The following is a 27909-nucleotide window of genomic DNA, read 5'->3' as shown; positions in this document are numbered from 1 at the left end:
CACCAGAGATACGCTTGTACACGGAGCCAGATACACCAGGCACATATCAACAAAGCTACTTCAGCTACCTCAGAGCGAGCGTGTACACCATTACTGCATTTCAGTAACAAGTACAGTATATATTGTAAACAGGAGCTGACGTTACAGACTGAGACAGACATTTTTGCTTCCCCATCGTGTATCTTTAGCGAGAGCCTCGGGGATGTTTCGCACCCTTCTGTCAAACTTTTTTTGCTTTGAATACTTTTACACACGCTCTGTGGTAGCCGTGCTACGGCGCTCACACAAAAGCAACCGAAATCTGGCCCTTCTCTTACCTTTGACGACCAAAATGGCAGAGGTGGACAGGTTTTCCACATCAGTGTCAATAACACAGACATATTTCCCACCGTGGTTCAGCTGGATGTTACGAATCATCAGATCCCCTGATATGCTCTGAAAGAGAGAAATAAGGTTAAGTAAGAGATGTAGCGTTAATTAATCTTCCAGCCTGTGGCTCTGGGATGCTTTTACATTTCATAACATCCAATACAATCACAGCGACTCCGGGCCGCTGATTTTTGCATCTTTCAAACACAAACAACTGACATGGCAGATGTACTCAGAGCAAATAACCCTATTGGCCGTCCTTCAGGCACTATCTAACCAACCGGCCTCCAAACCCCCTGTAAACAACTACCCGCTACACACAGGACACACAAAACAAACACAGTCGAGCTAATTGGCAAAGCAATCCTAATTATTCTCTAATTACACAAGCTCAAGCAAGATATGAGTCTAACTCCCAGTGTAAAGAGTAAATATTATTTTACATGGGCTGCATGCATGTGATGGCCGTGAGGAACATGCAGCGAAACACAGCAGCAAATGTTAATTTTCTTATCTGGAAAAGGGGAGTTACTGTGTGTGGCTACATAAAGCAGAATTACCTTAAAAATGAGGTTGTAATTCTGCATTTTTCTTTGTTTTCAAAAAGAATGAAAATCATTCTTTATTCCTAACATCTTCTAGTGCTTTCGACTACAAAGACACCTCTCTTAAAAACAGCTAGCAAGTACGGTGCATAGCTCATTTCTCTGTACTGACAGAATATGTTAGCGATCAGAATAGTTTTTTTTCCAGCATCCGTGAAAGTATTTGTTCATTTTAAAATTCATGTGGGAAAACGCGGCACAAAATTACTCATCAGTCGTACACGGCGAATCTAAACTGTGCAGCTGATTTAGCTCTTCATAGCTCGCTTAAATATTCTTTCAGTGCATTCCAATTAGCCGAGCATTCATCACATCGCAATGAAACAACCTAACCTAAAAGCTATCATGCTACACTTCAGCATGTCTGCGTCATTCAATCATCTTGTAAAGCGAGATTATTAGAGCCCTCTTGCACAGCGTGACACGCACTTGCTACTGTACGGCATCAGATGGGTCTTTGGGGGGGATCAACTGATTGATTGTTTGGGGGTTTTCTGATGGGTGCTCAAAGGCAATAAGAAAAGTATTGAAAGTCAGCAGACTTAATACGCTTTATCCAGGCAACATTACTGCGCTCTCATTTGGACTGCTGATGGGAGTCGGGCCTTTTGAAAGTCACCTCTTGAAGTGGCCTGTCACAAAGCATGTCAGCCAGAGAAAAAGAGTGTGCTGCTTTAGAAACTAGTCACCTGGGGGAGAGCCAGGTAAGACTCACTGCAGTCACAGTAGATCTCATCACCTCCAAAGGCTAGTGATCATAGTTCCACTGTGCCGCGACTGGGCATGAACACCCATGGATCTTCACCTCTCTAAGGGAACTGACAAAGCAGAGCTGAGCCGAATGGCACTTCTATGCGCCCAAGGGATAAAGTGACTATCTTTCTTGCTCTTTTTTTCTCTTTTACCCTTCCTTTCATCTTCTCTCCTCTTCCCTGACAGTTTTGAAGCGCCATGCCTGATTCTCCTTCCAATGTCAGCCGCCACCTGGCCGACCCGAGAGCTTGCGATGCGTCGCGGGCTTCCTGCCTTGGCAGGAAGGAAGTGATGAGGCAGATTTGCTTTAATTATGTTAATTAATTCATCAGAAGCTGTTGAGCAGGGGGTTGGTAATCTCTCTGGACAGGGGAAACAGACTCTGTGAAAACTATCTCTCATTAAATGCCTATGCACAGTTCAATGTCATTAGTAATTGCCATTTGCTTTCATGAAGAAACGAGTGCGCCGTGTCCACAAAACCGTGAGCGTATTGAGATACGATGTCAACTATTACCACATGAATGGCAGTGATCAGACTCTAAAACCTCGGATGATAAGCGGCGGTATGTGAAGCAAAAAGAGTGTGCATAGCAATTTGAAACTGACAAGCTTTGAACAATTAACTTTGCCCTTCATCAAAAGGAACAAATATTCAACAAAAAAAATAATAAAAAGGCGTCACTTATCAATATTTCAAGGCATATGGATTTCAAATGAACATTTACTGGTGCCAGGCCTGCCCTTGGTGAATGCCAGCCAGCTCATTACTTAATTATTTCGGGACTCTAGATTCATAAATAGGTATGCAAATTCAATTACAGCGCAGGGAGATGATAAGAAAATGTTCTCCCTTGAGGTACAGGAATTAGAAGTTGAAGGGATGAAAAGTATAAAGACTTTATTAACGAGGGCCCTCTGTAAGACTAAAATGGCATTTCACTGATATATTTTTAGAGGTGTAACACATGGCAGCTCGCACAGGCAATTCAAAAGGTAAGGATCCCAATTACAGAGCTGATACCGCCATTCAGATACTGCGGTATCTGTAACTGATATCGCTACCTTTTTGAAATTCTGTCCACAACTGACCACAGAGAAACCTTCAAATCTTCGCCTAAATCTCTTCGTTTGAGTATTATTAGGGTTTATGAAGCCCTCAGCCGGGCTGTGGAGCATACCCTTGCGCGTTACACACTGTGTCCCAATTAATCCCAAAGTAGCCAGAAAGTATCTGAGTTTAATGCTCGACATGACTCACCCCACCCACTCTTTCAAAATGATCGCTGTCTCGCTGGAAGTCGATGAGCTGGCCGTTGAATGCCCACGAGAAAGAGACATCCAGAGCTGGATCGGAGGCAATCTGGCAGGGTAACACGATGCTCTCGCCAACAATAATCTCCATGTTAGTAGGCCTCATGGTGATTCTGGTGGGCTCTGGCCAGACAACAGATGACAGCACAAGCATGATAATATCTCTGCCACTGAAACCTCTAACACCACCATGACCCCTGCAACTGCCATTTCACTCCAATTTGCAGCTAAACCGAGCAACAGTCATTAAATTACCCATGAATGTGGCTTTTTTTCTGATTTTAATAAGCACTTAAATTCCAAGCTTGTCCATTAGTAACATTTAATGACTCTGCGGGTTCACATTTTATCTCCCTAGATCAATTTGGACGAAAAAAAAAAAAGTTGTTTGAAACAGGATTACTGAGATGGGAGCACATTCTTACTGGTGACTGTGGTGGATTGGGGGCCTCAGAATATGTTGACAAAAGGTCAGAGTAATTAAATTTCATGACATTAAATGGTTCAGCTGTCAGCGTATGAGAAGAATAGAAAGTAATGAGAAAAAAAAAGTTGCACACACAACAGATTAAAAATAGGGGACTACATGAACGTTTTATGTCATTGCACTCATAAATAATGACCTTTAACTAAATCAGTGATAAGCATTTGTTGCTTACTTAACTGTTATTTTAGCTGCTATTTACCAGGCCCATTAATTTTACAATATCCTTGCTTGATAACACACGCAATAAGCTGAAAGAAACAAATACATAAAAATAAGGACAAGAAAAAGCTGACTTTTATTTTGGAAATACTTCAAGGAAAGTCTTATCAACTATACGCTATTTGAAGTTACTTTAACATAAACAATCAAATCAAATTTAGCATATAAGAGCAGAAAACTCGCCATAGTACAGGATAACATCAGCCCTGGATTCTGCCCTGCCTGGTTTTGTTGTGGTCTTACCAAACTCACTGATTCACCATTCAGTCCTTCTCTGAATAGAAATCTTGACAATGCCTGCTGCCTTAAAAATATCAATGAGTGCATATTTCATAGAATTTCAGTTAGAAGAGCTGAAAGACGAGACTGATCGTCACAACTTCTGCCAGCAGTTACAGGATTTTTTGGCTCAGCACTTCATGGCATGTGTTTGAGTACACGTGTGTGGCAAGATCATGACCCATCAAAATCCAACAGTTAAAGTTTTTAGCCATGTTCTTGGTCCAAACAAGTGACCAGATGGTTGCTGTAACTCAATCTTTCCTAGCACAATGCTGCATTGCAGCATTGTTGTGGCTGGTAAAGGACAACTGTATTTGTCATCTAATTTTGGATGTTTGCAGCGATTTAAACATGGCCACCAGCACGCTCAATAACCACCATAATCATATTCAGCACTTGTTAAAGTGAAACAGCATGAGCTTTATTATTAGTGTACACACATATGACTGATAATAGCCTCTTATCTTATTTAACTCGCACCAAGAAAGCTTGTATTTCCTAAGGTTTCAGAGTTTGTCTTGTTCCTTTATTCCATTTAAAAACCGAGAGTTAATTTTCCGAGTTAAAATCTTTAACAGGAATGAATGAAATGCTGATTTTTTACGGGGTTTTTTTGGTTTCTTTTCTTCTCTTTGAAATCAAGAACCCATTGTTTGCAAAAATTAGCACAAGCCTTGAGAGGCAAATCAAAGTTCTTGAATGGGAAGCGTGTCAGGTGTGATGACAAAGAAGGGATGGAGCAGACAGTGAAAAGGTTAATTAACTGAGAGCGATTCGACTTTTAGGCCAGACTTACCAGTGACAATCAGTCTTCCTGTTGTGCTTGCCGTCCCAAACCGATTCTTAGCGATACACGTGTAGCTAGCTGCATCCCGTTTGGTTACATTGGCAATCTTTAATGTTCCATCTGGAAGCAAAGCAATCCTGAGAAGAGAGCGGCTTTTTACTGTATTTGGTAAGATAGCGATTGTAAAGTAGGACTACAGTGTTCAGCTCTGTTTTGGATTTGTATATAGTAATGACGTTTCCATCTATCGCCATGTATATAATAAAATTCTCAAAGATTTGTCAAATAACTCAGATTTAAAGACTTTAAATCGATGAGGTCAGTGTGAAACCCCTATCATGCTGAAAGGTCACCGACTGGCTAGATATTAAAAAAATAACATGCAAAGCCCCCCACTTTAAACAGTTTTATTATATTATTTCCACTAGCTGGGTCATTAGAAATCTGTAGTTATTTAGAAGATGTCTATCTCCAAACATGTATAAATCAAGGCATGAGCTAAACATAAGCTTATATAGAAATCAGATGGTTGTAACAATTTTTCAACTGATGTGGTATTCAGTGAGAAAATGTGTGCAAAATTCATTTTCTAAACACTGCTCCAATTTACAGCGTGACTGCATATGTGAGTAAACATTTCCCTTCCAGTGTCTGCATACATCCAGTCTTGAAAGAGTACGTGGGCTTCACATATGCTAAATGTCAGTCAGCTTGGGAATTCTACCAATTTTCCGCCGCTATAGATGCAGCTTCCCATCTGGAGCCGACTAAAGAGGCTCTGTGCTGTTTTGACAAGACGCCTTGCTCGTATTGTTCTTTTTCAGACCTCCTCTTCAATAGGCAGCATGGGAGCGATTCAAACGGCATTTCTTTCCTGTACTGGGATGCCTGCGTTTGACTTTGTATTGAGTTTGTATTCAGTCTGTCTGTTGTGTGTGAGCGTGTGTTCCAAAGTCTTGATGTACGTACGATAACTTACAGGAGGTTTTAGAAACTATCTGAGCTTTTTGATTCTTTTGCCTATCGAGATGACAAAAAGCCTGAAACGTGACATGCTTTTGGAATTCTCTACCTTTAAATGCTTCTTTATTGTGAAACGTTCCGGTTTATCCAATAAAAAATCCAACAGAGAAGGGCACCAAACTAAATGAAGCACCACTTTATACCACTGAAAGCGACACTTGATGTTGGCTCATTGTCTTTGTGCCTGTGTTCTGAGTTATTTCTTGTCTATTGAGACTGCTCTCCGATCTGCATCAAAGCTTTCGTCTCTGCTGTTTGGTGATTGCATCAATCAAGCCCTTGTAACTCTTTGTCTGTCATGATAAAACAGATAATTACAGGTGCAGTAGCTTCATTCTTACTTTAGAGTTCCTTCCTCAGTTTACAAGATGAGCGGGAACTCCATTTACTACTCTTTTATCTTCTTAAATATTTAACACAGTGTTGATATGACCACCTAGCATCTTCAGTCTTCACACCGAGCTATTTGCACACAAGGGGGCACGCAGTATATGAGCTATCTGCAATTTTCCTGGTGGGTGCCCTCTCGTTCTTCTCATTAGCCTTTCCTTCTATGCATCTCCGCAAATGCCAAATGCACTATTGAAACAAGTCAGCTTGCAGTGAATGCGAATGAAAGCTGCCAGTAATATACACTTGGATTTTTATCCTACCTTTCAGTTCTCTGCAGGATTTCATTCCCTTTCTTCCACAAGCTAATTGCTGGGGGTGAGGCCTGAGGCTTGCATTCAAGAGTGACTTCGCTGCCTGAGCGAGCTTTTAGCAAGGCCCTTAGTGGACTTTTGGAGAAAGTAGGAGGTGAAGCTGCATGTAGGGGAACAGAGAAAGGTGTGAGATTAAAAAATATATATATGGGCAACCTGAACCTTTGCAGATCAACCGTGCTGTACTGAGATAAACTCTCCTTCAGCTTTCAGAGAAAGCAGCCTGAAATCTCAGCACAAAAGCCTACTGGTCTCAAAGCTCGCCATAGTCATCCCACCCTTCAGCTGCACATCCTTGGATACACCATTCACCTCAAGCATGTCATAAACTATTGTCTGCACTCATCAGTTTTTTGTTAGCCATTGTTAGGACACTCAAGTGTCATCACATGTATCAAGAGAGTTGAATTTCTTATTGAGCCAGTCAGATGGAAGTCATCAAAGCTTTGCAAATAAATCAATACCCTGTCTACATGAGAAGGCATGCACAATGCCACAAAACAATGCATTTGTAGTATCCAAATCAATACGTGAAATGACTGAAAGTAAAACGAGACACTCTATCAGATTCACATTTTTGCTGGCAAAGCCCATGGTGACATCAAATGTGTGCACAGACTGATTGCAGAGGTACGTTATAGCAGGCTGCTGGTTTTTATCTTAGGAGATGATCAAACGCATAGACAGATAAGCAGGATAAAAGCAGGAGGAGGGAGGCGATCTTACCTAACACCATTAGCTGGGCACTGGAATAAATAATTCCATGTTTGTTTTCAGCCACACACTGATACATCCCAGAATCGGAACGGTTTAACGAAGATATAGAAAGGGCCCCGTTTTCAATTTGTCCACGGCCCTGTGGAGGAAAGAGAAAGAGTCCTGCATATCCATCGCAAGGCCAGCCTATTATATCCAAAGGCACAACAGCAATTACTGCAACTCTGCATTTTATTAATCCTTTATTTATCCAGGTAAAAAATCTCATTGAGATTAAAAATCTCATTTCCAAGAGAGACCTGGCACCTGCATATGGTAAGCTTGACATAGATGAGGAAGTGCAGTGGTGAAAACTATTTATCTGCTTCTTAAACACACCGAACAGAAAAATTGTTAACATAACTTATATTTCATGACCTTTCAGGATGATCATGATGATGATGACAGATCACATCATTTTTAACAGATAAAGTTGTCTCGGTGCTGCGTGGGGAGGGGATCGATGCTTTCTAAAGCATAGTCTGGCTTTAGAATAGCTAACGTCTGCATTAGCATACATTAGCTAACGTACCCATTAGCATACATTACTTATATACACACAGCATATTAACATTATTGCATTTACAATTTCTGGTACAGACCAGCTCAATTTTTTGTTATTAATTGGAAACTATTTAGAAACTAAGAAATTTTAGCCAGAAAGGAAAGAAATGTAACATATCTCCATACATCAGCCATCATTTGCTCCCCATTCTTCAGCCAGCTGTAGGATGGTTTAGGCTTTCCATTGGCCTTACATTCCCAGAAGAGGTTTCCCTCTATGGAAAGAGCTGTGTCCGCCATCGTCTGGAGCCAGTGAGGTTTAGCTTGGAATAAATGAAAAGGTTACCTATTCAAACATGCGTTTTAATTATAGAAGCACTGGATTAGTAAAGAATTGCATCAGGAATCATACAACCATAAAAGCAGCCTGGCATTAAAGCTTAAATTTAAATCAAATTTTAAACTTTACAAGTGGATTACCAGCATAATGAGAAACACGGGATGGTAAACAGATCTGAATATTAACTGGAAATGAATTTAAAGCCCCTGGAATAATAGCCATTTGTCATTTCTACCCTTAGCTTGTTCTGAAATTTCAACAACATTAAGCCTCAAACGTCCGCAGAAAAAGGTTTTATGTCGAGCAAATGGGATTCAAGCTGCTGGCCATCTGCATGTTTTCTGGACAACTGTGGATATATATGTTCCATTTGTCCCTCCACCTCACTGTCATTCGATTTGAAACGGCTCACTTACCGTGGAATGAAATACGGCCCCGTGCAGCATTTTTGCCTCTGCGATTCTCCGCCATGCACTCGTACGTCCCCGCATCCTCCTGCTGGAAATTAGGGATTTCCAGGACGGCATTTGAATTCTTCATTTTGACTTTGCTGGGGAAAGGGACGCCGCTCGTTCTCCTCCAGCTTATTTCTGGGATGGGGCTGTAAAAGAGAAACAAGAAGTTCCCAGGATTGTAACTGTCACTCGCTCTGATCAAAGTGTGATTAAGGACAGAAGGAAAAGTAGTTGTTAGAAAAAGTAAAAGCTTTGTGAATTCTCGTTCCCTGCAAATCAATCCGTGATTGCCAAGCTGTCGGATGCTCTTAAAAGAACTCTTACTTCTGCTCCCTTGTCTTTTTCATACGTTCCTATGGATTGATGAATCTGAGGATGAGTAATGCTAACGCTTGTGCATTCTTAAATCGTCTTGAGTAGCTGTAATTCATCCATGAATGTGTGTACCGTTTGTGTCACAGGCATACAGTGACTTACTTTCCCAAAGCGAAGCATTCCAGTTTCACCGCTGATTCTTTCGCTGCTGGAACTGAATCGGGAAAATGGACTTCTATTTTGGGTTCATATTCACCCATTACTCCTACAAAAGGGAGACAATAGATGACAAGCTTTTTACATCAGTGATTAACAGCAGACTCACACGCACCGTGAATCAGGCAGAGAGAGAGCAATAACACAGCGGGGCAGCTAATGCAAATGTTATGCATATGAATACAAAGTGACCAGTGAAGGCATTGTAAAAGAGGGGGGAGGGGGGGGATTAAGAGGGGGGCTATAAAAGGACTTATTTAGCAGAGATTGATAACATTTGGCTATGTGACTTCATTCAGGAGTTTATTTACATTCACATCACCGGGACAGGTCAGTGACTTCCTTGCAGAGAGAGTAGCCTGCCCTTTATTATTAGCAATCACAACCTGGCAGTCTCTAAGTAAAAGCTGATTTGGGGTCCTCTTCATGTTTTCAGATTAAAAGTCAGAAAAGACTGTGATAAAGCTGACACACTCTCAGGAAAACATGCAAAATACGCAACTGCATCTTCCTCTGTACTTAGAATATATTTGTGGCATTTTGATAATAACACAACCTAAGAAGCCAGCTCATAAAAGCTTTGTGCTGCAGCTGGAATACAAAATGAAATTAGTGGCTTTTATGTAACTCTGTGCCACATTGTAAAAAGACAAGCTTTGGAATTCGTGTCTTTACTAATGGTTAACAACTCATCTGTTGCTGTCTTACAGCTCAGTTTTAGGCTGGTAATAATCCCGTTTGCTGTCCTTTCGATTTTTCTTGTTTGTAATAATGCGCTTGTAATTGTTTGACAGTCACAGCTTTCTCATTTTATGTCATCAAAGCTTGTAAACAAATATTAATAGCATTAATAATTCATAAATGTTCCACATTCTTCAGCTGGAGGAGGATAAACACCAGCCAAATGGACTTTTCACAACCCAGCTATTATCTGTTGAGTGCGAAGCAGGTCCTACCACCTTGCTGGAGTACGATCAATTACCTGCTTTTATAATGAAATTAAAATGTGGAACTTAAATTATAACCTAGATCTTAACGAGCTGAAATCATGATGAATCCGGGAATGCAGCCTTCAGGCAGAGAAGTCTGACAACAGATTAAAGCTGCATGGCATATGAGCATAAAGATGAAAGCCTGATTTTAGTGTTTACCATCGCTTCTGAGGACCAGTGGTGTGGGAGAGCTGAGGATCTTCTCCCTTGTGACAGTGTTGTTAACCACACAGGTGTAGTTGCCCACATCTGAGCGCTCCACTTTGGCGATGTACAGGCTTCCTGTCTCTTGAGAGATGAATCTCCGACTGTCTTGTTGGACAAAGTGAGGGTATTCATTGAAGATCCACGCAAATGTCAGCTCTAGAAGAGAAAGGAAGACAGTTGAACTATGCAGCAGCGGTCCACTTTCACACCTCGGCTGATTTCACACGTGTTAGTCGCATTGGCCCCCGCTGGAACAGCTGTATCAAAAGAACTCGGCTACGGCCTTAAAATGTGAGCGTATCATGTCATTTTCCTTCCCTTATCTCAGTTTCCTTGGGAGGAGATACCAAGACTGGGTGATTGTAGCAGCTATCAGTGCAGAAAAAAAAAGGGAGAGCTAAGGAAAGGGAGCGAAACAAAATGGATTACAGCGCGTCAGTGACCCTCCCCTGGCACATGGCCTCCATTCCCTGGGTCCCTGAGCGCCTTAGTTCAGGGGTGGCACAGGCAAGTCAATGGTTGGATTGAGGGATGGATGGATTGGCACAAATATATGTTGTCATGCCCCTTTTCAAATGGTAGGTCTACCATAAGAAAGGAGAGACTTTCTGTGATGAATTACTGTGGCATTTTCTCAAAGAAAACACTGCAAAGACTTTCAAGAGTTAGGAGATGCTCTGTGTAATCAGCCACTTCAAAGGTAGTGGGCTCAGAGTCAAAAGGTGTACACAATGACTGTCAATCGCCCTGAGGGGGGAGCCCATAGATGGGATTGAGCGTCCGAGCTGGGTGCAGCGATGCAGATACAAAGCTGCCTCTGATTAGGCAAAAGCGGCAGCATAGTCAGCATAACCTGGAGCTGAACTATGTGTCTATAACGGGCAGTAATATCATTTTGCCAAGCAATTCTTTGTTAAGCGACAAAGAAAATACAACACAAGTGGTTTTACAGTACATGGAAGATAAAAGTGCCAAAAAAAAGCCCTTGGAGTAAACAAATGTCTAAGGTGGAGTACAATAACATCTGCTTGCAATGGTACTGTATTTAATTTTTCATAAATGGGTGTTGGGATAATGCATACGGAGGGGGAGGAAAAAGCTTGTGCAGAATTCAAAGCCAATGAAGTGTAATGAAAACTAAAGGGAATGCCTCTTACTGTAGGCATCAGATAAAGTTCAAGGTTATGTGGCACATCATCGCTTTCAAATTTTAAAAAGGAAAAGAGGGTGGAGAGAGGGGACAGCAGCGAGAGAGGGAGCCAGGAAGAGAGCAAAAGGGGAAAGAGGTAAGGAAGAAAAACAGGGACAACAGCCTTGCGCAGCTTTACTTTCATTCACTTCGGAAAATGCAGGAAAACACAGCTGTGATACGGTTACAACAGCCAACTGCATATAAACCTGTGTCAAAGAGAAAAGCTGTCAAACTGTATTTCACAGAGTACTTTGACCCATTATCCCAAAGACCAGCTGTACAATGCTGTGCTACAAACTGCTCGCTTGTGAAGGAAATTGGTTGTTCCACTGTGCAAGCTATTGTATCAAGAGGGTGACAAGCTAGGCAGCAGCCATTGTGTTTTTTTTTTTTTAGTTTTCCGCAGACACTCAGAGCAGTCGGGCTGAGCAGCCCGTGTCTTTATCTCGTCTATTTGTAGCCTCTGCTTTATCAAATGCAATTTTAGACTCTCACTTGAACAATTAAAGCATCTTTTTTCTTGAATGTGTGGAGGTGCTTGAATATAAGGCTAACAGCCAACAGTGCTATGTTCGTTATTTTAGCCTAAATACTGTAAATAGTGTGAAGACAGAAGCCTGGCTCTGTGCGAAAACAAAACAAAGCAAACACCTCTTAGCTCCTCTGAAGCTCGCTAATTAGCAGAGGTGTGGACTCGAGTCACATGACTTGGACTCGAGTCAGACTCGAGTCATTAATTTTATGACTTCAGACTTGACTTGAAAAAATGTTCTAAGACTTGTGACTTGACTTGGACTTTTACACCAATGACCTGGGACTTGAATTGGACTTGAACCGGTTTACTTGAAAAGACTTGATATTTCACCCCAAATATAAAATTTAACATGCATATTATATAGAGATTGAAAATGTGACGTCATTCAGGGGTAAAACCGCAAAGGATTCTGGGAACTCGTGGCAAGAGGTACTAGCGCGCGCAGGCTTTCAATTGAAATCAGTTATACAGCGATAAAAAGAAACACAAAAATGTCAAGAAGCTGTTGTATTATTAACTGCAATAGCCGGTCGCATGACAGCCACGGGAAGCCGACGGGTAAAGAGATCGGTTGTTATCGGATTACGTCGTTGAAGAGAAATTGTTCGAGCCATGTTTCCGAAGTAACAAAGACGCGATGGATGGCCTGGATTGCAGCCATTCAAAGACCAAATATAACGTCCCAGAACACTCCAGCTCACAGGTTAGTCTGCTCCAAGCATTTACACAAAGGTCAGTCTGCTGTTGTAGTTAACACGTCATTTTCATAACATAATTGGTGATATAGGTTACAAGCAAGTCTGGTGCTGAACAGAAATTGTCGCGCTATGCTCCTTTATTTATTGTGCATAAATAGTGAATTGTCCTGACACAATATTGCGTTTCGCTTCTGTTATTATGGTACATTGACAAAAACATATACTTTTATTCACAGGATAAAACAGTTTTTTTGTATCACTAATTGTCCAGTACAATTACAGCATACAGTATTATTGTCACTGCTACATTTCTGTAATGAACCAGAAATTATTTCCACTACTAATTAATTACCGTTGAGCTCAAAGGTTATATTAATAAACGGTTAACGAATGTGTATTTATGAAGACGATTTGTGAGACTGGTAAACTTACCTTTGTTCGTACGATGGTCTTTACTTTCTACACGGTGCATTTCAAGGTCCTGCACCCATCCGTCGGTAAACTGTACCTGGGCTTGTTGCAGTGACCGGAAGTTACTAAACTTCATGAGTGTGTGCACTCACTCCAAGAAGCGTATGATTATAAATATGCATATAAATATGCTACGATGAGATAGCTGACTTCATCTAACTAGCAAATGTTTTCCAGGCTACGTTGGTGATGCAGTTTTTTTTAATATGTATGATATTTTTGTCATGCGATTTTAAAGCCGGTCCTAAAACCGCATCCAAGAATAACATGCAGCTTATCTCAGAACTGTCGGTGAAAATTATTCTTGGAGCTAGGTTTAATTGAGCTGCATTTTAAAGAGGTACAATTTCACAATTTGTGTGTATTTTCTAAGTTCACTATTTTGTCATGTGTTGAGAAAAACACAGATTTAAAAATTACATGGTCTAATATTTACATTTAGCATAACTGCAACATTATTTTTTCGTTTTTTTTTTTTAAAAGACTCGAAAGGACTTGAAATTCAAAATTTCAGACTTGTGACTTGACTCGGACTTTTACACCAGTGACTTGAGACTCGACTCTGACTTGCCTGACATTACTTGAGACTTGACTTGAGACTTGAGGATAAAGACTTGAGACTTGCAAAACAATGACTTGGTCCCACCTCTGCTAATTAGCATATTTATTTCTGTAAAGCTCAAGTGCAAAAAAAAAAAAAAGAGAAATTGTGGTTTTATGGAGGTTATCATTCTGGCACCCTACCTCCTTTATAACCACAACATTTTATACAGACTAAGCAAATCATTATACTGTGGTAATGAGCTGCTTCAGAGGTGCCGTGGCCCAAATATTGTCATTTTTAGCCATCACCAAGCTAATTTCTTTCCTGTTTCCAGCTTTGTTTGAAGCTAGGCTAGCTAATTGCTGGCTTTAGCCTCACACAAGCAAGAAAAAGTATATTTATTTCCTAATTTAACTCTCAATGAAAGTAAATAAATATCTTTCTAATTTGAGAAACATGGCTTTAATTAAAAAAAAGAATCTGAATGAAGTGGAAAGAAAAGCACCCAAGTGCGGATGGCTTATAGGTGTTCTCAATAAACAACATTAAGATGATTACTAAGAGCATGTGCACACATTAATGGGTGTAAAACTGGATTACGTTTAAGAAAAGGCAGTAATTATTCATCAATGTTTGCAGTTTGCACTCAGTGGAGGTAATTCTTATGAGCTGTGTTTAAATAACAACAACATATAGCAAACTTACCTCCAGAATGTGGCGGTGGTCCACATAAAAGAACCACTCCTTGGCCTTCACGCACATTGACAGCACTCCTCACTGATTGAGTTTTGAAGTTATCCAGGTCTGATGAGACAGAAAACATTGAAACAGAAGTGGGTGGCGGTTTAAAAGAATACGACTGACAGTCAGATTGACCAAAAAGTGTGATTCAAAGATTTTCTATATCCATGAGGGTTACTTTTAAAGAGATAGTTTTGAAAACGGGGGGCATAATTCTCCCCAAACTCCCTTCACAGAATCACTGAGCCATGTTTTTGATGCTACATTTTGAAGATTGGGACTTTATAGGGCATCATTGATTGCCCTGGGACACCTCATGACAGCCTCCAATACTTTCAAAGGCATCTGGTGTGCTGATGAAATAGACGGACCTGACTCTGTGACGTTTACCCTGCAACGCTGCACTTTAGGAAGAGATTAGGCTGAAATAAGATCAAACGAGCAGGGGAAAGAAGAAAATACTGTGCACAGACTGAACAAACACTGGTGAGCGCGCATGATAAATGACAGTTTGCAGTGCCAGCAGCAATAAGTAACATCATTATTAAATGTGGTGTAATCTTGCACTTAAAAGCATTAGCTTCCCCATCAATACTCTCAGCACAATCTATCCCCTTGCAAATGAATGAGCAGTTGCTGGCAGACAAAAACTAAACCTGGGATGATAAACCACCCCTGGCTTCATGACTGATGGAGGGAAGCTGCTGCAGTCCACTCTGTACTCTGTCTGCACCCTCTGGCTAACAGCCTGGAGTAAGCCTTCCAAACACAAACAAAAGAAAGTCAGTGTGACCGATAAGGGAAATTAGGAGAAGGAAGATTATGGAGAGAAGTGGGACAGAGTGTTGGTAAGATTAATGAGCGGCTCTCTGATGACCGCAGTGAAATCAAACAGAGCCAAGTCACGGCAGGACACTTAGAAGGCCACAGGAGGAGATGGCTGACTTGAAATACAGACAGAGGCATCCTGATCTCACTAGGTTGTCTTTAGAAGAAATGTCAATAAGAGAGTCGATCTTCAAATGACATTTAGGATTCTCAGGAACCGTGTTGGAGCAAGAAACATACAGTGGTACGTACTGATCAAATCTTTGGTAGATGTGCACTAAAACATTTATATAATGAATACGGACCTAGAATGTTTAATTCAACAAACGCATGGATTTTTTTTTCCCACAGTTGTGGCCAATTTCTGGATTATTTCTTCACAAATTAAGCAGGTAAAAGGACTAGAGCTGATTCCAAATGTGGCAATTACATTTGGAAGCTTTTTCTGTGAAACCGCATGTGGTCAAAGGAGCATGCAATTGGAAAAAAAAGGACCATCCTCAGGCTTTACAAACAAAGTGAATACATCAGAGAGATAGTGGGAACATTAGGGGGAGGCCAAATTAACAGTTTGGGACATTCTGAGAGAAAAGAATGAGTTCATCAACATAAAAAGGCCTGGATGTCTGCTGAAAACAACCGCAGGATCCTTTCCATGGCGAAAAGCCCCTTCACTATTCAGCTCAGGAGGTTGGTGTTTCTCTTCCAATTCAATCATAAAACCAAGACTTTGTGAGAGAAAACACAAAAGTGATGAGTAAAATACTGATCGGTCTCAAAAATTGAAAGGCCTGATTGGATCTTACCAAATCAGCTGAAACTAAGATCAGCCTTTATCAAAATAAGGTAGGTAAAAACTGTGAAGACCATCCCGAGCACACAACATCCTGTGTAAAACACAGCGAGGGCAGTGTGATGCAAAGACACTGCTGGATTCATTCTGAAGTGAACAGTTCTGCTCTTACGGCTCAGATTCATATAAATGCAGCAAAATATTTAGAGACTCAAAACCAACTCAGGAGTGTCTGAAGCCAAATAAGTGCAGTTATGCAATGTCTGAGCCAATCACCTGTCCCCAGTCTTATTGAGTTGCTTATCACTTGCTGAAGATGAAATTTTAAGTTAGACCCACAAAGTAGCATCTGAAGATGTGTGAAAAAAGTGAAAAGCATTAATCAGAAATTCATTCTTCCTTAGCTACTGGTGAGAGGCACGTACCCTGCCTCTTACCAGTAGCAAAGTATTACAAATGAGCATCAACTACAACTACATTAGACACCTGAAAATATGCACATATTGGAAAGTGCAACTGTAACCACTAAACAAAAAGAACAAAAATTGTGGCAAGGTTCAGACATTTATGGATGCAACTGCTCAACAAGCCTGGCAACAGCTGTTTATAATAATAATGGCAGGACCTTTAGAAGCAGGGGAAGGTGAATCAGAGGTTTACTAATAATTACTTAGTGAAAGAGAAACAGATGGCGCCTCTTCTTACAAAACTGCACAGAGACGGGTGAAGATGAAGCTGGACTCGGTGCTGGAGGGGATGTGCTTCTTTCTTTGCTGGGAAAAAGAATAATGGGCTTCACTGGAGTGAACTGACCACACACTGTAACTCTGAAAGCTAAAGGCCAAACTCACTGTAGCTTCAGTGATTCCTTTGTAAGCAGAATCAGTCTTTGCCATACGAGAATGGCTTGCCTAGAGATTACAGAGTGACCATTACAGCTCGACGATGATTGGTCTGGGCAATGGCGGCGCCATAGAGACATTCCCTGTTATATATTGTGTCCTACTGAGCTCTTGAGTAAGCTCCTTTACCTGCTACTCAGGCACTACAGCACTGGTCTCTAAGCATATGACGTACTATTTTTCCAAAGCTTCTGGTAAAATTGTACCCAGTGACACAATTTCTATCTCTGTCTGCACCAGCATTGCTTTAAAAAACGTCTGACAAGGAAAGAAACATGACAATGTGACAAGTTGTAAAGAAGCCAGCAGTTTATTCTGACTGTTTAAATAATAGGAACAGCTGTGTCACATTCTGACTGTCAGGAGAGAATCAAGCAATGGTCAGTGAGTCTTGTATGCCAATTTTCACAGCGTGACTCTTTCTTAGCCCCTGTGAATGTATGTAATGCGTAAAAAATCAACTCTGCAGAAAAATAAAATCTATCCTATCATCAAACGTAAGGAGCTTGTATTATTTTTTAAGCCACAGCTCTTCCAAAGACTGAAACAGGAAAATAACTGCTGCAGATCCCCTTCTGCTAATATGTAATTCATGAAATACAGATATAAAGAGACAATGGTAATTCAAACCACTGGGTTTGAGACCTGTGTGATCATATAAGTGGCCTTTTTTTTTCTGAATTCCCAGATCTCATAAATGAGTTTGACCTTGGTTGTATGAAAGCAGACTTTTTAAATCACAGTATTTTAAATTAATTTGGAACATTTTTTTACATTGTAAAAATGAGCTGTGGGAGGATATGCTTACAGTGGTTGCAGCTGAATTGTGAAGGCTAAGCAAAGCAAAAGAAAGCACGACATTTCTATCTTAGGGCAGTAGCCTCATTACATGGAAAAACTGAATATCAGCCTTGCTGATCTTCTAGACCTCCCTCACTGTGCATTAGGCAAGACAATAAATGTCAAGCAGTTCTCCTCTTCACCCAGTCCCCACGAGTGAGATTCATTACTGAGCTGTAGGGATAATGGCAGTCCATCTCCTGAGAGGAAGTGAAAGGCTCTCTATCCTTGGGACATGATCAATAGTCAGGAGGCCTGATCAAGAGAGGAGAGGTGCCTCTACACTGCCTGTCTGGAAGGTGGGACCACAACCAACAGCATCACTTCTCAGCCCCTTTTGTCTTCGCAGGCTGCTATAGCAGCAGTCCTGCTACTGTCTGATCCACTTACAGTCTTCTGCGCATATTACACATAAAGAAGTAGCTGGTGATTGCATAGACACAAAGACCTCTTAAGCGTTAGTTGTGTTTGTCCGCTTTAAAGTCTGTATCACAGAGGCTTGCACTTGGTGAAATATGAGGCAGTTTGGATGGAGCATAGATGCTGTCAGAGCTGGAACCGCTAATGAGAATCAATGGAGTTCAGAAGCAGTCAGAAGCTTCCTCACCCACTGTGTTTGTTGTATCTGACATTTCATTCGATTACCATTTCCCCTCTTGAAAATCTATTCCCAGGCAATCTAAATGAGAAATCGTAATAGTAAATGAAAAAAAAAGAAGGAAGGCCTGGGCTGCAAGCATATTACCCTCATGTCAGGCTGTCAGACAGCAGATACAAAGAGATGCTAGAATGTCATAAGTGTGTCAGAACCATGCCAGGAATGTGTTAGCAATTGTAGGATCACTTACATGCAAATTGAAGGCTGGCTCTGCGGCTGAGTATGGACCCCCACGTGTTGAAAGCTGTGCACTGGTACACCCCGGTGTCTTGGTCCTTGTCCAGGTTGCTAATGATCAGGCTGCCCCCAGACATGTGACGCCGGTAGTCATTCCCAAGATCAATGAGTGTTCCGTTTAGTGACCATCTGGAAAAACGCAAACACAATCAGTAGCTGAGCCCCCTGGAGATGAACACTCGCAGCGTTTATCGATTTGATCAGTCCGCCCACATCATGCTGCGAGGATAAAAGGTGAGCAATAAGACCAGGGCCCTGTATTATTAATGCAGAAATGCGAACAGCTTTTGCAGCGAGTTAGGAACAAAGAAAGCATTTCTTGTCACTTTAGACTTCAGTAGACTTCAGTTTGACTTCATTTAAGGATTCTGTTTTGCTGTTAATTTAGGCAAATTTCCAAAACCCAGCAAATCATCTGTGGTGAATATTGATTTTCTCCTAGTTGCATGAAGAAGTGGATTTTATTTCATCTCATTGTTAATTACCTCCACAGAGGAGGATTGGTACGCTTTAAAAGTCTGCGAGCCAGATGTCTGGAAAGAAAAAAGGTTTGTTTTTCTGATGTTTGCTTAAAATCTTATCTGGACATGTGAAAAAGGTGAACAAAACAAAAACAAACATACTGACGTCCTCACCTTGGCATGCAGTATAAAGTACTGGTCATGTGATATTTGGTCAAATCAGATTACCCTGACAAAGCACTGACATAAATACCTGCACTTAGACTGCGTTCCTTGTTTAAGATTTAGTTTCCATAATTTAAAGAGGCAATGAAACATTATCAAGTAATCAATGGCAAAGTAACTGTAAAATAATATAATTAAATACTTTTCTCACATGTCATCTGGATTTACAGCTACTTTTTATGGTATTAAATGATCCTGATTACAGGTAAGTCATACCTTTCCCACTGTGAAGATATCTATGTATCTATACTGCTACATTTACTTCTGTTCAAAGTATATGCACAACTTCATAAAGCAGCCATCGTGGCTGTAGACATTGGAGTTTTTGTAGCGTAGATGTAAATGAAAAAGAAATACTATGACTGTATGCCTACAATGTGTGCAATCTGATGCAAATTGAAATATAAATGGAAAATAAAATGTGTAAACATTTTGTGGTTGGAGAATTACAAATGTAAAGGTCTGTGCGGCTCTGGCAGATTTATGCATTCTTTGAGTGCTTTCTAATTAGTTTTCTGTTTGTGCTTTTGTGTTTCTGACTTATTGCTTTCTGACACTTTCATATTGCATTGTCTACAGACCATTTCCTTCAAAGAAAGGTCACGAGACACTCTGTCATGCAAACAGAATTCAGGAAGTGACAGCTATTAATCACAGCTACCATCAGAGAGGAAACACTGAATAATGTTCACGCTGAATAATAAAAACACTTCATATGTATTTCACTGGATTTCAAGGAGATGCAAAACTCCTATACGGTACAGAGCATCACAGAGCGTTAACACTGATAAAAAATCAGAGTTCCTCAAACTATTTTAGAAGTAAAGAAATATTTTAATGCCATGTGTAATGCTGCCTTTGCAACAGGACTGTAAAATGACAATTCCAGTGACATGGGGGGAAAAAAAATCAATATACATCTGTTCCTTCCTAGGCAAACTAGCAGGCAGTTAGGATGATGCCTCATATATTCCTAAAGCCATTCGTGGTTCTCCCCAGTTTCCTCCCTGACAGATTACAAAAGACGAAGCTGTCTTTCATCTCGTAGCCTGTATTATCATCTAACAGTCTGTGCCCGTCACTTAATCTGACTGATTTTGTCACTGTTCCAACAATATTACTTTTAAATGTCCTGAACTTGAAAAAGCTCAGGTTTCCAAGAATATATCTGACAGCACAGGCGTTCAAAATAAAACACTACCATTTCACTATTTGCTCATGATGTCCCTTTATGCCTCCATTTGAATTCTCCACTGTCCAATTCTTCCTCTGTTTGTGCCAAAGGGAGGATTATTGTATGTGCGAGAGGAGGTTAAATGGCAAAGATAAGATAAGATAAGATAAGATAAGATAACCTTTATTAGTCCCACACGTGGGAAATTTGTTTTGTCACAGCAGGAAGTGGACAGTGCAAAAGTTATGACGCAAAAATTAGAATACAATAAGAATAAATACAGTACACAGCTGTACAGAATAGAATAAAATAATATACTATATACAGTAGAATAAAATAGAATAAAAATATACAATAAGATAAAAATAGAATACGAATGCTATATACAACTGAGTAAAAATACAACGATGCCAGAAAAGATTATTGCACTTAGTGTTATTGCATATGTGTGGATGTGTGTGTTTGTTCAGTTAAAGTCTGTTGTGGAGTCTGACAGCAGTGGGGAGGAAAGACCTGCGAAATCTCTCCGTCCCACACCGTGGGTGCCGGTGTGGATGAGAAGCTAGTCAGACTTGCAGCAACCCAGCATGATTGAACTTAATGGGAAAGGAAGGTGGGTAGCCTGGACAGATCACACACCCATGGAGCAGACAGCGATGGTGCCTCTGCTCCACCAACACAATCAGTAGGCCACCCACCCACTTGTGCTGCACAAACATCTGAGACAAGCTTTGATATTAGCAGACCTGGGGAACCTTTTTTTTTGTATGGGATTCATAGATAAGGAAATATCAACAAGGGCAAAAGGGATGCTGACTTCTTGTAAGCACAGTCTTGTGTAACATGCGCTGTCCTTTAGTCATTGCAGGATGCAGCTATGCCAGTGTTTGCCATTACCGTCCAATTTTGAGCTAAATAATGAGCCCGCTCTTGCAACTTTTCCCATGGTGACAGTGTAAGCTCTGAAAACATATGAAAGAACATCCACATAACACGCTGTGCAAAACATCTCTATAGACCCAACCAGTCTGCACTGCTTTACATCAAAGGGACAAGAAAGTAGAAATGTACCTATCTCTTAATGGAGTGCTCTGTCACAGCTTTGTGGGCCTCGGATGTGCACATAGTGAGATTTTCCACTTTCACCTGTTAAATTTATTTTACAGTTTATTTGAATTTTATTTCATTTGAGAAAATGTGACAGACGTCTCAGTCTCACCTGCTTTCTGCAGAATTCCTGCATGTAGTACCTGATAATCAATGCGTGCATTTCCCTCATCACTTACTTATTTACATACATTCATTCAGTCACCATTCAAAATCAGTGATCACTCTATTTTATAGACAATTCAGATCATGCCCATCAAAAATGTGTCTGTATAATATACAATCATTTTTAGAAAGTCTGAATTTTATTAGTGATTAATAAATTTACTGATGCTTTGTATATTCGATATTTTTAACTACCGACTATTTAAATGTAGACTGTGTTACACTGCATTTTGTTATTGACAATGGCTTTTACAGATGTTTTTGTACTTTACCTTATTGAACTCTTCCAAATGATGACATCAAGTTGTCAGGAAAGATCAAAATTGCATCACTTACATAAATAAATGTTCTAATTTGTACATTAACAAATCTATAGTTTCTAACTTATAAAAGCATAAGAAAAATGAATGTTTCAGCTTTTTAAAATTAAAGGCAGTTAGTCTTTAACACATAAAAGTACACATAAACTAGGACCAAGAGTTTTTAATGTTATTAACTCAATAATGACAGTTAAATTATGAGTCTTACTTTCCATATGTGTGAATGAACCGTCATCACATGTATAATAAACGTGTCTGCAGTTTCCAATAATCAATCAGATTGACAATTTTAGATTATTAATAAAAGCTTTTACACATATTAGCTGTCATAAATGTAAGGTGTTTGTAAAAGCTCAACATTTTGCAAAGGTGTTGCGTTTTATCACAAAATGTATCCATTAATAAACAGTTTTAAATAAAAAAATACATCATTCATATGGATGTTATTAAGTATCAATATAAGAGATAATATAATATAAGTGAACTATGGGTTCATGCTGTCAAATAAACTGGGAGCAAAAGTTCTCTCAGAGTAAGTCACTGAAAAAGACAAAAAAATGTTCAAGTCTTCAGTTTCAAATTCTAGTAAGTGATTTGTTATGGGTTCTTACAGTAATCTGTATCTGTCAGTGATAATAGGTTGTTATAAATGGATTTAAAGGAGAAGATGAATTACAGAGAGTCATGCTGAAAGAGGGTTTTTTTTCTTCCCAACCTGGCAACTCAATAAAACACTTAAACTCTTTTACTGCATCAGTAAAAGAGTTTGGCAAGCCAGAGTTCTTAATGTTAGTGCGCTGAGTGAAACACACTGAATCCAACACCACATCAGGCAGAGAGGAGCTTACAGTAAGTCACAGAGAGAGAGTCCAGGAGAACAGTCCTATTTGCTGCGGTGTGCTGCAGGCACAGACTGAGCTGAGCATGCTCTGAATGAACTCCTCGTGACCTTGAGGTTCACATCAATTTTGCATGAGGTCTCCTCGTCAAATAGACCGGGGACGATACTGCACCACTGGCTCACCTGGCTTTCCTTGAGGCCAGACACCCACAGAGACAGCAGTGACCACCGAGACCACATGCAGTTCACACATACACAATTGCAGGGCTTAGGAGCTGATAATGGAAATTCAACTGCTGACCAGGGTACTCTCTGCTATTATATTTAGCAGGCTATTGCTGCTGCCTTTTAATAAAATGGTGTTCATTTTGCTGTCGAGCCAAACGTAAGAACGTAACACCACAGACAGACTTAAAATCGCCCTGTATCAGTGTCGCTTTGCTGTGCAAAATCCTGTGAGCTTAGCGATATATTAGTAGATACAGATAATATAGCATGAATACTCGTGCAGCGCGATCAAAGTCCACATATGCAGAATTAACCTGCGCCTAAGACCACATCGCTGCACTCTCTCTCAGTTCATCCATTTGTTTTTGAAATGATTTTGCAAGCCCGAGGCTCAGAGAATTTTCTCAGCCTATAAAAGAGCATGTAACTCTCTAAAAGATAAAAATCGATTCTATTTGTTACAGTTTCTCGATTCGGTGCCGTTATCTGTGACTGAATTCTAATCACACCCTCCCAGTTCTACGCGTGTCCCTGTTACCCCGTTCCAACTGGTAAACAAAGGTAGAGTCGTGCATCTGCCCGAAGTCGCATTACATGATAGCAGACCCCAACCTAAGCACTTTTTTTATTCCCCTTTTCCAATCACTACTGTGCCCTTGATTCTGTGTTACGGCAGATTCATAGTAAACACAGTGACAGGTGTATTCATAAAGCAGCGCCCTGAGCCCCGGAGTGTGCTCTGGCGCTACGCTGGACTATTTGTCAACTGAAAAACTGTCAGGGTTCCCGTTCATATATTCACCGTGTAGGCGAGGTGAAGGTGGAACGGCGCGCTGAAAACAAAATCAGGCGTTATGAAGCCAGCTAGCGACAATAACTCACTGGGATTATGAGCATAAACACAAATGACAACGAGGCATTCTCATTTTATCATATCTGCCACATATGTGTAAGTTCTATTTAAATCAACCACACAGATTTTTTTTTTCCAACTCATTCAGTCCTGTGTTAGAAGAATAATCCACCTCTACATGACTGCTAAATTTCACCAATCTGTCTGTTTTCAGTATATTACAGGAGAAAATATGTCAGGAAGTGTTTATTTTTAGATTTTGTCATCCTTGCCTTCCTCACTTAGTGGTTTCCTTCCATTTTCTGTAATGCCAGTCCGCATTCTGCTCTGCTGGGTCTTTTCTGTGATGGATTTTTCCATGTGTGACTGTTGAGCATCCGTGCAAACTGACAACAGCACGAAGGCTCAAAAGCACTTTCTCTCATGACTGACACTACAACACTGAGAGTTGCTGCTAATGATTTACCCCAAATTACAGGAGTGAGCCGGGTGACACCAAACATTTTCTTCTTTCTGTCAGTTTTGTGTGTTACGAGTATTTTGTGTCCATCCAACGACAGATGGATCTTATTCCTCCGTGCAGCAGAGCTCCTCTGTTGTCAGACATCTATTAAAAACGCATCAGTGACCCACATCGATGCACTGAGTGACACGTTCCTTTATGACTGGGAACATGGGTACTGCTGTTTACTTTGAATCGATCCACAATCCCGCTGCCATAAATGCACACGTGCTCGCCAAAGCTGTACTCATCCCCTGCTGAAAATGGTCTTGAACAAATGAGGTGTTTACTCTTGTTTAGTCAACCTTTCCGGTGCCCAGCTGTTTCGGGAAATTACTGAGCTATTCTTAAAAACTATAACTGTAAATTTGAGAGCCTTTTTATTTAACATTTACAGACTCAGCAAGAGCCACCGGGCTTTGGTTGAGAGGTGCATAAGAAAGGAAAATCAGATTGTATTCAGAGATGGACAAACGGAGTGCTTGTTTTGGTCTCTTCAGAATTTCTAGACTCTGAAGAAAAAATACAAGTTCTTGTTCTAAGTTGCTGTGGCATACTGGTCTTTTACCAGCATAGTGCCTTATGTAAATATGGTCTACACCAGCGGTCCCCAACCCCTGGGACACCGGTCTGTGAGTCGTTTGGTACTGGGCCGCGAGAGTTGAGGCTCAGGTGTGACATTTATGGTTCTCGGGGTTTTTATCAGGTTTAACTCGGTTTCCCCCGTATTGTAGCTGTGTGTCTTATTTTGAAAGAAATATTTACGTGTTACCATAGCAACCAGAGAGTATTAAGGGGCAGAGAGGAGGATGTTACTCTCAATGTTGTTGGCGCATTTCAGGAGGACGCTGCTAATAAAGTTACACAGTTACACAGTGAATTCGCATTTATTATTATTATTATTATTATTATTATTATTATTATTATATTTACAGAATACCACAGTTTTTGTCTTGGTCGTATCATTTTATTTTGTTGTATTTATCCGCAACACCTTAAAGGCCGGTCTGTGAAAATATTGTCTGACATTAAACCGGTCTGTGGCGCAAAAAAGGTTGGGGACCGCTGGTCTACGCCACTGGTTCCAATATACTGTACCGAGCCACACAAGTGTCAGCGGAGGTCAGTTGGGTGGGACCTTTTGACTATATTCTGTAATTGCAATATAAAACTGTAGAAAATATAATTTATTAATATCAACTTCAAGCAGTTATTGGAGGATGTGGAAAAAAAAAAGTGACACATCAAAGGCCCCGGCTAACTAACAGTGAGGAGGTTAATGAGGAGGAAATTGGAAACCACCAATAACCGCCAGTGAAGAGGACCCATGACCTAAAGAAACCAGGGGGGGAAGAAGTGTCAGTATGACACTCTGGTGAAAGCTGCCTGTCTTACGGGGTCAACAATAGCCCTCAGCCTGACTGTGTCATGTGTCAAGAGAAGTTGGCTAATGTTAAGATGGGGCCAAGTAAGTCCCTTCTAACAGAAACTTGGCCTATTTTAAGAGAGCGCTAGATCAGAAGAGAAGCAGAAAGAAGATTCGTCGGATTGTGTGAAAGTGTCTGATAAGGTGATGAAGGCGAGGTACATCCTTGCATAGAAACTGCAGGTGACACGCGAAGCTGCCAAAGGTGTCTCATCTGATAATACAATAAAGAAAACACAAACAACAACAGATGACATGTCAGATGACGCAGAGGCTACTTTTGGCTTGGACTGTTCACTCTATATTAAACCTGCTATAGATTTCTACCACATTGTGCACATCTGGCCTCCGCGAATAAAGTGAAAGTGAAATTGATTCGGGTAATATCTGATTCATAATTGATCATTTTAAAAGCGCTAAATGTCCTCAGGTGTTTTCCAGCGCCATGCGAGATGCTGAAAAGCCGAAATACCTAATACTAATCGAAAAGACAAACTCACTGCTACAAACACATTCGAGGCTCGCTCATGAGGGTTAACAACATCATCATTTCTGGCAAATTCAATACTGTGTGGCCCAATTTTCTGTATGGATATTAGACCAAATTGATGGAATTTCCTTAATAGCTAGAGTAACTGAGGAAATTAAGTGCTCTGAATGTAATACCCTCTCTCGCTTGGCATATCTAATTATATAAATACTATTCATTGGCAGTGTGTAGGCTTGTGCATATAGTTTATGCCCAGTCTGCTGAAAGTCACAGCATGACCACTTCCTAAAGGCATTTCTTTCAGCTTACATTTAGGACGTTTTGAGCTTCTAATTTCAGTGTTGGTGAAATAAATTGCAAAGAATTTACGCTTTCTATTTTATCACCAGGACAAAAAGAAAAAAAAGTCCTCTCCTTGCCCGAAGGGAAACAAGTCAAGGACAATCAGTGTCACAAAAACTGATGCAACCCAAATAAAGCTCAAAAATGACTCTTTCTTCAAAGTAACATTAAGGGCAAAAATCTAGTGTCTTTAAAAGCATTATCAAAAATGTCAATCCACAGTGGTCAGAGTATGCTTACTCAAACATCAATTTTTCCTTTTAAACCTCGTTTCACATTATTTATTAATACGCGATGGCCTACCCTCGCCAGCGAGGTAGGGTAGAGTTAAGCAGGAAATGCATTTGAAATCAGAGAAATAATAAAAACAAAAGGGCAATAAAAATGACTTTTTATCAGCAAAACTCCTGAACATGTGGGCGGTGTATATCTTCAATATCGTAGGGTGATATTACCCACCAAGCACCAACTGTCCACGGCTGTTGTTTTGTGGGCTTAAATTGATCAACCAGTCATAGCTGTATTGAGTCATAGTTCCTGAAAACTGGGCTGCCTTTCATGCAGTGTAATTTTGCCCAAATTAAGAACTACATTAAAAAGAACAGAACCCCATATAATTTGGTTGAAAAGTGAAAGGGGGAAAAAAGAAGTTGTTTCAACTGCCTGAAAACAGAGCTTTGCACCTATCAATGTCTTTTCAGGGACTGTTCACCAAGATTTTGCTGGTGCAGGTAATAACTGATATTAGCATATTACAGACAGCAGTACAATTCATTAGTTACATCTTGCTGGTACTGGGACCCCTTTTTGCATTCAGAACTACCTTAATTCTTCATGGGATACATTGAACAAAGTGCTGGAAACTCTTCTTAGAGATTTTGCTTCATGCTGACAGGATACCATCACATAGTCGATGCAGATTTGTAGACTGCACAGCCATGTTGGACATGATGTCATCTTTGTGACATGACACGTTATTTCGTTGGAAGCAGCGTTCATAACATTGGT

At 40.4% G+C, this 27909-nt stretch overlaps 1 protein-coding gene across 1 annotated transcript in view; it reads right to left on the bottom strand.

Moving 5' to 3' along the window:
* The window catches only part of cntn3b (contactin 3b), a 46729-nt gene that overhangs the window by 12859 nt on the left and 5961 nt on the right, over positions 1-27909 (bottom strand). Inside the window, exons 3-13 of the mRNA XM_085353770.1 lie at positions 18721-18896; positions 14474-14572; positions 10281-10484; positions 9076-9178; positions 8560-8744; positions 7990-8126; positions 7270-7399; positions 6493-6643; positions 4826-4953; positions 2989-3164; positions 318-435 (exon numbers count right to left, since the gene is read on the bottom strand). Coding sequence (XP_085209896.1) covers positions 318-435; positions 2989-3164; positions 4826-4953; positions 6493-6643; positions 7270-7399; positions 7990-8126; positions 8560-8744; positions 9076-9178; positions 10281-10484; positions 14474-14572; positions 18721-18896 — 1607 coding nt within the window. The remainder of the gene's footprint in view (positions 1-317; positions 436-2988; positions 3165-4825; positions 4954-6492; positions 6644-7269; positions 7400-7989; positions 8127-8559; positions 8745-9075; positions 9179-10280; positions 10485-14473; positions 14573-18720; positions 18897-27909) is intronic.

Source organism: Diplotaxodon limnothrissa, linkage group LG5, assembly GCF_057381915.1.
Source record: "Diplotaxodon limnothrissa isolate DT_005_m linkage group LG5, D_limnothrissa_male_GT1.1, whole genome shotgun sequence".
NCBI lineage: Eukaryota > Metazoa > Chordata > Actinopteri > Cichliformes > Cichlidae > Diplotaxodon > Diplotaxodon limnothrissa.
This window is presented reverse-complemented; position numbering and strand designations above follow the sequence as displayed.